Below are 9,242 nucleotides of genomic sequence, written 5' to 3' on the forward strand. Positions count from 1 at the left end.
ACTTTTGGGCAACTGTGCATGTGATTTCCAGAGGGCTGGCAGGGATTGGATGCAGGGACTTTGCCTCCTCAGGCAGGGAGGAGTCATTACCACCTCAGGCAGGGAGGCAGGAGCCCTGCTGCTCTGCGGGAGGAGGTGCAGGTAGGCAGGGAGTTTATATGCTAGCAATATACATACTAATTGTACTAGCCCATCCCATGGTAATCCTAATCATAATCCTAATCTAATCCAACTCTGATCCCATTTTACTGTATCTATAATAATCATAATATCACTCTATTCTAATGCTGCTCTTCCTTTCTCATACACTGTTGTAATATTAAATACAGGCATACCTCGTTTTATTGCATTTTCCTTTATTGCGCTTCGCAGATATTGCATTTTTTACAAATTGAAGGTTTGTGGCAACCCTGTGTCAAGCAAGTCTATCGGTGCCATTTTTCCAACAGCATTTGCTCACTTTGCGTCTCTGTGTCACATTTTGGTAATTCTTGCAATATTTCAAACTTTTTCATTATTATTATATTTGTTCTGGTGAACTGTGATCTTTGAAAGGATTGACTCCAATTCTGAAAGAAGTTCTACTGTGGGTAAAATGCTATCAAACAGCATTGCATGCTACAGAGAAATCTTTCATGAAAGGAAGAGTCAATCGATGCAGCAAACCTCATTGTTGTCTTATTTTAAGAAATTGCCACGGCCACCCCAACCTTCAGCAACCTCCACCCTGATCAGTCAGCAGCCATCAACATCGAGGCAAGACCCTTCACCAGCAAAAAGATTACGACTCGCTGAAGGCTCAGATGATGGTTAGCATTTTTTAGCAATAAAGTATTTTTTAATTAAGGTATGTACATTGTTTTTTTAGACATAATGCTATTGCACATTTAATAGACTGCAGTATAGTGTAAACATAACTTTTATATGCACTGGGAAACCAAAAAATTCGTGTGACTCGCTTTATCGCGATATTTGCTTTATTGCGGTGGTCTGGAACCGAACCCGCAGTATCTCTGAGGTATGCCTGTACATTCTAGGCAATTTCATTTCATCCTATCCTATATTCCTTGTTATGATAATCTGAATTTCATACTACCCTAATCCCAACTGTAATGTGACACAGAGACATGATCCTGGTTTTCTACAGTTTAAAAAAAATCCCCTATTTTCAGTTAAAAAAATACAACCCTAATCCACATTTTTTCCCATGATTTAAATGAAACGCTGCTAATATAGAAATATAAGTATACTGGTGTTTCATTTTAATCACAGGAAAAAGTGGATTTGGGTTGTGTTTTTTTTAAACCAAAAATTGGAAAGTTTTTTTAAATCAGAGAAAACCAGGATTCCTCCTTCTCAGGCTGGTTCCTGCAGGGAGCCTGAGCTGGTGTCACTAACTTGGGGCGCAACATAGGTGATTTAAGCCCCAAGCTCACCCCAACTGTTTCTCCCCCCCCCCCCGAGCTCCGTGCAGGGGTGGGGGCACGCTGTCGCCGAGGGAGTCGGTCCCTGCACAGGCCGCGGTCGGAGTTCGGGTAGAAGGGCCGGGCCGGGCAGCAGGAGGGGCGCGTTGGGTCCCTGGGCCGGGCCCGGCCTCACGCCGCCACGGGGGACGCGGGCGCTGCCGCTGGGAGGCGGCACCACTGTTTCCCAACCAGGTTTAGCAGCACCACCCGCCCGGAGGGAAGAGGCAGACCCGCACCTCCGGCAGGCACGGGAAGTCTCAGGCTGGAGCTGGAGCACCGCGCCGAGTACCAAAGGCGCAGCGCAAGCTGTGAGGCGCTGCACACACTGACACAGGCGCAGGGAGGGACGCAGCTCCCCGCCTTCCGCGTCCCAGTCCCCGCCCTCTTAGCCCCACTCCCTTTGCGTGGATGGGGTGGGACAGCAGAGGAGAGGACGAGAGTGCGGGGCGGGGCCTGAGGAGGGCTCCGCGGGAGTGGGCGGGTCCCGGCTCCGATTCGCTGGCGGGGAGAGGGGGCGGGCCCTCAAGACAGCCCCGCCCCGCCCCAGCTCCCCGGCAGATTCTGCAGCAAGCGGAGCTCGGACCCCGATTGGCCGTTTGGAAAACCCACCCGCTGGCTCCCACAGCCCAGCTCTCGCGAGGTTCTCCGGCGCGGGATTCTCGGCCCAGCTCTCGAGAAAGCGGAGTTCTCGCTCTGCTGCGGAGTGATGGGAGTGGGGAGGTGAGACCCGGAAACGGCCTGGGCCGGCCAGTCCCGTCCCGGCCCCGTGCAGAACCACCCCCTTTGGGCTCGCTCGCGCGGGCGTGGCGTGGCGGGGCCGGGCGCGGGACGCCCCCCCCCGCCGGCTCCGCGGCTGCGCATGCGCGGGGCTGTGCGCGGCTGGGGGTCCCGCTAGGCCGGGGGGCGGGGCGGGGCGGGGCCGGTCCCGTCCCGTCTCACGGCCTCGGTGTCGCCCGCTTCAGATGCCCCGTCACTGCTCTGCTGCCGGCTGCTGCACGCGCGATACCCGCGAGACCCGCGGCCGAGGCATCTCCTTCCACCGGTGAGTCCGTCTTGGGCCTGGCGCCCTGCCTCCACCCCGGCCCCAGGCCCTGCTTCCCACTCATCTGGAGGGCACCCTCCCATCCCGTGTACCTCCGCCCTGCGGAGTGTGTTGTAGGGTGCTTGCCTCGGTGCAGCCCCGGGCCCTCCCCACTGCGCCCCCTCCCCAGACTCTGGAGCATGTTGAACCCATCCTCTCTGTGCAGCAACTCACTGCAAGCTGGACATGTTCCTGCTGCATGTCTGGCAGGCACGAGGTGGCAGGGCTGAGGGTCCCTGTGAGCCAACCTGGCTTCCACCCCAATCCCATGAGCCACCGGGGACTAAAGCTGGGGACTTTTACATCTTCATCTGCCGCACTTCATTGATTTCGCTGATACTTGCCCTTTTTATGAACAGAGGGAAGCCCTGTCATGTGGCAGGCTGCAGACCTTCTGTCATTTGTCTGCACTTCTCCCTGCATCTCTTATTTTAGGCACTCCCTGTCCATGGCCCCACCAAGTTCTGGGATGTCCTGGTCAACCTTCTGTCTCTGGCCAGCTACAGGCCAGGAGGAGGGCTTTGCTGGAGGAAACCCAGGCAACTGTTGGACTGACTTCCTGTCATTCCTCCATGCACATTTCTGGGTAGAGTTTCACTGAGCGGCATCTGCTGGCTTCTGGGATACAGTGGAAGGGCAGTAGTTGCTAGCTGGTGTCCTCTACTTGGTGTCCCACCTTGGATCACTTGTTACCAACCTGTGACCTTCGTTCCTGTTTTGTTTTCTCTCTTGTTCACTGTAATCTGTTAACATGCATCTAGTGGCCTCCTTGCAGTCAAGGGAGGTGTATGGCTTTCTTGGTAGGTGTAGGCCCACTGCCCCGTGTGCATATCAGGTAGACCTGTGGGGTAAATGGAGGTATGTGATTAGCTACCATGAGCTGCTGAGGCATGGTAAGTCCTCCCCTCTGTAACTTAAAGAAGCAGGGTAATTTGTGGCTTTGTGAGGCTTAGACTCCTATTTTGGTTATTCTGGAATATTCTTGCATCTTTCTCTAGCAGCTGGCTCTAGCTTATGCCAGAAACTAGATATAGGGCTGAATAAGTCCTTGGCCTTCTCCATTTGGACAGTTCCTGTGTCTGTGCTCCTTGGGGGGGATCCATGTTGGTCTAGGGGGGCAGGGATTGGGCGAGGGAAGGAAGGGTTATGTTGTAGTTGTGTTGTTATTTCTCAGGGGGTTTGTCATTTAGACTGACCATTCTTGGGGGGAGGAGGAATCAGTCTGGGGTTTTCTCCTTCCCCAACCAATGAAGTTCCTTGTTGTAGCAGTTGAGGCCCCCAGGTTGCCCTTTCTTGGAGTAACTCAGCAGTGCTGGCCTTAACTCTGCAGGCTGCCCAAGAAGGATAACCCAAGGCGTGTCATGTGGCTGGAAAACTGTCGGCGCAAGGATCCCAGCGGTCAGGGTCTTTGGGATCCGACCTCCAAGTACATCTACTTCTGTTCCAAGCATTTTGAGAAGAGCTGCTTTGAGATGATGGGCATCAGGTGAGTGCAGGAAGTTGTGCCAACCCTGGGTAACTCCAGTTCTGTGCCATGGGGCAGAGTGGCAGTGAGAAGCTGGATCTAAGCTAGCTTGGGCAAACAAGCTTTCTTGTGAGCTGTTGTAATTCTTTGAATAGCTGCCTCTTTCTTTCATCTTGGGCTGGATTGGTCACATGCCCCCCTCCTCCTCCTTGCCCCTTTCTAGATCTGTACACTCCTTTCCTTCACAAAAACAGATTGGTTTGCATGGTACTTCCTGAGTCAGGAAGCATCTTCTGCTCCCAGCAGAAGTTCACTGAACTTCATGAACCTTTCCCCTGCTCCCCCTCCATTGAAAATGGTCTGATTTACTCAGGCTGAAAACAGGCATCACCTCTGTGCTGCTGTTAAATTTTTGTTGGGGGCACAAAGCAAAAGCAAACCATGCTATTTGTCATGCCACAAATGTCCAAATTTGTGGCCATGACAAAAAGCGGTATTCGTTTTTGCTACCAGTTTGTGGTGGACATCTGTTTGCTTTGTGGCAGAAGAGTATGGGTAGCCTGAAACTCCCCAAGACTTTAGGGGCCCAGTCCTGAGCATCTGTAGGGGTATTCTTAGGGCATGCAGGATCATGCATCTTAAGCCCTGGGAATGCTTGACCATGTTGACCTGGGAGTGCTTGACCCCTTTGCTTGCAGAGGGATTCTGTAGGCAACAGATTCCGTGGCACATGCATATCACATTGCTTTACCCTGACTTGGGGCACATCTGCCAATGGGTGAACCCCAGGTAAGTGTTCCCTTTAGGGGTCCCTGTTTGCAGTGGGGTGCTCTGGAAATCCCCCAGCAGGGATTGTGCTGCTGCACCCTCAGGGCATGCCTCTGTAAGCAGGGGAACCCCAAGGTTCCCCCACTTGTAGAGGTGCACCACAAGTTGGTTCTTCTGTTTCAGTTGTCCCATAAGATCGGGCCCCAAGAGTAGCAGGGGCCTGACCCGGCTGGACAACAGGTGCTCAGTGAAGTGGATCAGTTGTTTTGGGACATATCTTGGAACAGCTGATGCCACAACAAAAATGGCATCTATTTTTAGCTTCAGTTCTCTCTTAGTTCAGACACATCTTCCTCCTCCTACAAAGATGGACAGGTCTATCTGGTTCTTCCCTCATCCCAGTGAAGACAGACTGGTCTGCTTGGTCCTTGTTCCCCCCAGTCAAGATGCACCTCCATTCTCTCTGGACTCATTTAGTGACAAATGCTGAGAGAGAGCAGTCTTCCTTTAGTACAACAACCCGTTTGATCTGCTGGTGAGATGCAATAATGTTCCAGACCAGCGGTTCTCAACCTTTTTTGAACTAAGACCCATTTGTAAACATTGATGGCCCAGCCCCACAGCTGGTGAGGTTAGGGGTTGGGTTGTGGGGCATGGGGGCCCCCAAGCAGCCCCTTGCAGGCTGGAACTCTTATAGCCTGCAAAGGAAAAGCCATGGTTTCCCACATGTTTTCTCCTTTAAAGGAGAATCCATGTTTAAAGTTTGCTGATCCATTTTAAATGTTTGTTCATGACCCTTTCATATATTCTTGTGACCCATTTTTGGGTCGAGAAATGCTGTTCTAGACAGCAGAAGAATAACAGTTCTGCAGAGTGGGATTTAAGAACTGTATTATCTTGCATATAACTTTTAACTTTCCTCCCCAAACTAGCTGGAGAAAATTGGGGTGTGCATTATATGTGGAAAAAAGGGGATTCCCCATAGATATGGAAATTTGGGTTGGGAGGAAGGAGGCAGAGGGGTGGCAGCACGGTTCCTGTGGCTCTGAGAGGTATAGCAGTTAACACTACCACTGCTCCCTTGTGTCATCTTGCCCTTCCCTGCTGCCAAACTTCTAGACCCATAGGGAGCTCCCCTCCATAGCTGCATACTGAATTAGGCTGGCATGTGAGGTTGGTGTGCAGCTGGACCTGGCATGTCATGTCGGAACCAGCATACAGCTCTGGACCTGACATGCTAGATCTGATCCTATGCTTTGGGTCTGCAGCCCTGTGCTGGGTTGGACCTATTGCACTGCCACTGGAGCCACGTGCTGCGTCCAATCCTTTGTGCTGCTTCCAGAGCTGTGGATCAAGCCTGGCAACGTGTGGAGAGCCTGGGACTCTGCACTGGCTCTGGAGCTATGTGTACACACAGTTCTGGGCTTTGCACATGGCGTCAGAAGTAGTGCATGGGGTTGGACCTGACATGTGGCTCCAGACCAGGAATGCAGTCCTGGACCTGGCACACTGGGTTCAACCTGGCATGGGGTTTGGAGTTAACATGTGGGGTTGGACTTGGTGTGTGACCCTGGGCCTGGCACCAGAAGGGACCGGGAAGCCAGTTTGACTAAGTGCTTAGTACACAGGACTGGGACTTGGGATTCCTGGGTTCTGCTCCTGGTTCTGTCACAGACCTGCTGGGTGACTTCAGTCAAGCCCCTTCCCCATTTCTGTGCCTTGGTCACCTCATCTGTAAAATAGGGTAATGATGCTGACCTTTCTTTGTTAGGTACTTGGATATCTGTGGATGAATGGTAGTACAACTCTCCCAAAAGAAAAGTATTTTATTTTTATTTACAAAGTTTCAAACCTGTTACCCCTGTGATACCCCTGTATCCTGAATGGGCAGCCTTGGTGGCTGGGCAAGTGAAGCTGATTGAGGTTTGAGGGGCCTGCACCACACAAGGCCTAACCCTGAAACATGTTCAGGGGTTCCTCTGGTAGGGTCTGTATGGTGGTAATCTGGCAGGAAGATATTGGGAAATGCTGGTGGTGCTGAGAGTGAGACTTACCAGATCAGAATGGCGAGGCCTTTTCCTGCTAACTTTGGGCCCTGGCACTCTCTGTGAAGCAAAGAGCCATTTACAGATACTGCCAGGCTAGACATTTGGGACCATTGTTGGGACCATTGTGTTCCCATCAGAGGCTCAATTTATGTTCCCTTTGCTCAGCCAGTAGTTCTTCTGGGAGCACCAGCCATTTTCCTCTCCAGCTACTTTTCATGGGTAGCTCCCCTCAACAGCCAGGCCCCCCAGGAAAACACCACCTGCTGGAGGGACTACAGTAGGTGAGAGAAGGTACAGGAGGGTCTGTGTGCACCTCTGGTGGGAAAGCAGCAGAAATCTCTCTGCCAGCAGAAAGGAGGGTTCTGCTGCTGCTGTGGAGAAGCTTTGTCTGTGTATGTACATATTTGTGGCTGCTGAGTCAGAGCTGCAGGTTGCAGCCAGCCAGGCCTGGGGGCTCATGCCTGCCTGTGTTCTCTCCACAGTGGCTATCACCGCCTCAAGGAGGGGGCCATCCCTACCATCTTTGAATCTTTCTCAAAAACACACCGAGCAGCGAAAGTAAAGCCAGCTGGGCAGGAGAGTGACACCCCTAAGCTTGTCCGAGCTGGGAGGCGGTGGAGGTGAGTGCATGTCTTAATCCATTGTGTCATGGCCAGAAGCTGTGGATCTGCCCCACTGTCCAGAAGTACTGGATTGACTTTCAAGAGGCAGTGGACTGTTGTCTGTGCCAGGCTGTGCCTCAGAGGGGCCTTGTCTGTCTGTACTAGACTGGTTGGGGCCTCTGGGCTTGGTTGTGATGGGGGCAGTGTCTTAGGGTGAGAAGCTGGGATAGGTTCTGCTAAATTGTGGCATGGGTTGGAATGGGGCAGCGGCTGCATCTGCTGTTATATCTCCTGCTGTAGAAGTTGGGTTGGGATCATGGCAGCTTAGTCAGCAAGTTGGGGTGCCCCTGCTGGTTGTGTGTCTAGTGTTCTTGCTATGTGATGGAGTGTCATTCACCTACCGTCCTTGTACTCCTTTGAAACTGATGCCACCCCCCCCTTGCAGGCGTGATCATGGCCAAGTGGAACAGAAAGCGCCCTTCTGCATGGATGTCTCCTGCTTCCCTGAGGAGGAGCCAGTGTCAGCATCCAGCCCTGCAGCAGCTCCTGCTGGGGAGCATCGAAGCCTCCCTGCTGTGCCAGGGCCCCTCCCACAGAAGGTGAACCTGGAGGACAAGCATGATGTGATCCTTGCCAGCTTGTTGGACATCCTCCTTGAGCACCCACCTGAGGCCACAGGAGGCGAGGAAGCCACAGCTAAACCTGCCCTGCCAGAGGCTGAGACTTCCCCTCCTGCCCCTGAACCAGTTCGCCCTGTCTCCCCTTCACTTTACATGCTGCGCCTCCCGCCCCCTGCTGGTGCCTACATCCAGACTGAGCACAGCTACCAGGTTGGCAGTGCCTTGCTGTGGAAGCGGCGGGCAGAAGCAGCACTGGATGCCCTGGACAAGGCCCAGCGGCAGCTGCAGGCCTGCAAGCGGCGAGAGCAGCGGCTGCGTTTACGCATTGGTGAGCTGCAGCGGGAGCAGCAGCCCCCCGCAGACATGCACCGCCAGCTGAAGGAGCACCTCCAGGTGTTCGAACTGCAGCTGCTAAATGATCTCGAGTGACCCCTCTCTCAGATGCTGCATCACACTGGTCTCCCTCATAGTGCTGCCTAATGGGGAGGCCCATGGCATCACCTCAGCCACCAGCTGAGCTGGTTACAGGCTTGCAGCACCAGGAGGCCAGGGTTGTATGGACAAGTGTGACAATGGTGCTTGCTCTGCCTTTGTGCTCTTACTACAGACTTGGAGGGGCTGTAAATAAAGATCCTGTTTTATATGAAGGGCTGGTCTTGACTTTGGTTTTGCTTGCTGCTCTGTGGGGAGCTGCAGGGGTGCTGGATGCCAGAGCAGTTGAATATGCTCTCCTAGGCCTACAAACAGCTTAACTATTGATGTGATTGCATGATTGCACTTTACCTAGGCAGTGTTCTTGAAGTGAGGCTTTTTTTCCCAGGAGACATCCTATGCCCTGGCAAGGCTTCTGTCACAGGAGAGGGATACTGGGGACAGGCAGTCTAGCTCCCTTCTAGAGCCCCATATGCCAACCAGGTTCCTGCTAGCTGGTGATCTCTTGTCCTCCATGATCTTCCTCCCCAACTGGATAAAAGCCTATCATCCTTATTTGCAATCTACGATGCACAGAAAGTTGCAGATACAGGTGTGCAATAATCTCTCTAGCTAGCAGGTGATTTTCCCCTGCACATGTCTGCAAGGGGTGGGGAGGTGCACGGGGGCAGGACTCAAACTGGGGTCTCCCCTCCATATTTGAAGCTTATGGAGAGGAATCCTTCTACACAGGATTTCCATGGGTGTGCCTGAAAGCACA

The 9,242-nt window shown here is 52.9% G+C and overlaps 1 protein-coding gene across 2 annotated transcripts; it reads left to right on the top strand.

Annotated features, from left to right (window-relative positions):
- The first annotated feature begins 2,060 nt into the window (after positions 1–2,060).
- Positions 2,061–8,697, top strand: THAP7 (THAP domain containing 7). 2 transcript variants are annotated; one of them, XM_090049311.1, is made up of 5 exons: positions 2,063–2,186; positions 2,429–2,508; positions 3,878–4,033; positions 7,311–7,448; positions 7,876–8,697. In XM_090049311.1, exons 2-5 carry the CDS (start codon positions 2,429–2,431, stop codon positions 8,477–8,479), a joined length of 978 nt encoding a protein of 325 aa, XP_089905437.1. In that variant the 5' UTR covers positions 2,063–2,186; the 3' UTR covers positions 8,480–8,697. The 2 variants fall into 2 exon arrangements, with proteins under 2 accessions (XP_089905438.1, XP_089905437.1); XM_090049312.1 differs by lacking the exon at positions 3,878–4,033 and having other exon boundaries at positions 2,061–2,186.
- Positions 8,698–9,242: the final 545 nt, after the last annotated feature.

This window comes from Crocodylus siamensis, chromosome 5 (assembly GCF_052110815.1).
Source record: "Crocodylus siamensis isolate JL-2025a chromosome 5, ASM5211081v1, whole genome shotgun sequence".
In the NCBI taxonomy this organism is placed as follows: Eukaryota; Metazoa; Chordata; order Crocodylia; family Crocodylidae; genus Crocodylus; species Crocodylus siamensis.

Excerpts from the sequence above, each read along its gene's own strand:
- THAP7 (XM_090049311.1), top strand. The coding sequence starts at position 2,429 with ATGCCCCGTCACTGCTCTGCTGCCGGCTGCTGCACGCGCGATACCCGC. Across the intron at positions 2,509-3,877 it reads CGAGGCATCTCCTTCCACCG|GCTGCCCAAGAAGGATAACC; the intron begins GTGAGTCCGTCT and ends TTAACTCTGCAG. Across the intron at positions 4,034-7,310 it reads TTTGAGATGATGGGCATCAG|TGGCTATCACCGCCTCAAGG; the intron begins GTGAGTGCAGGA and ends TTCTCTCCACAG.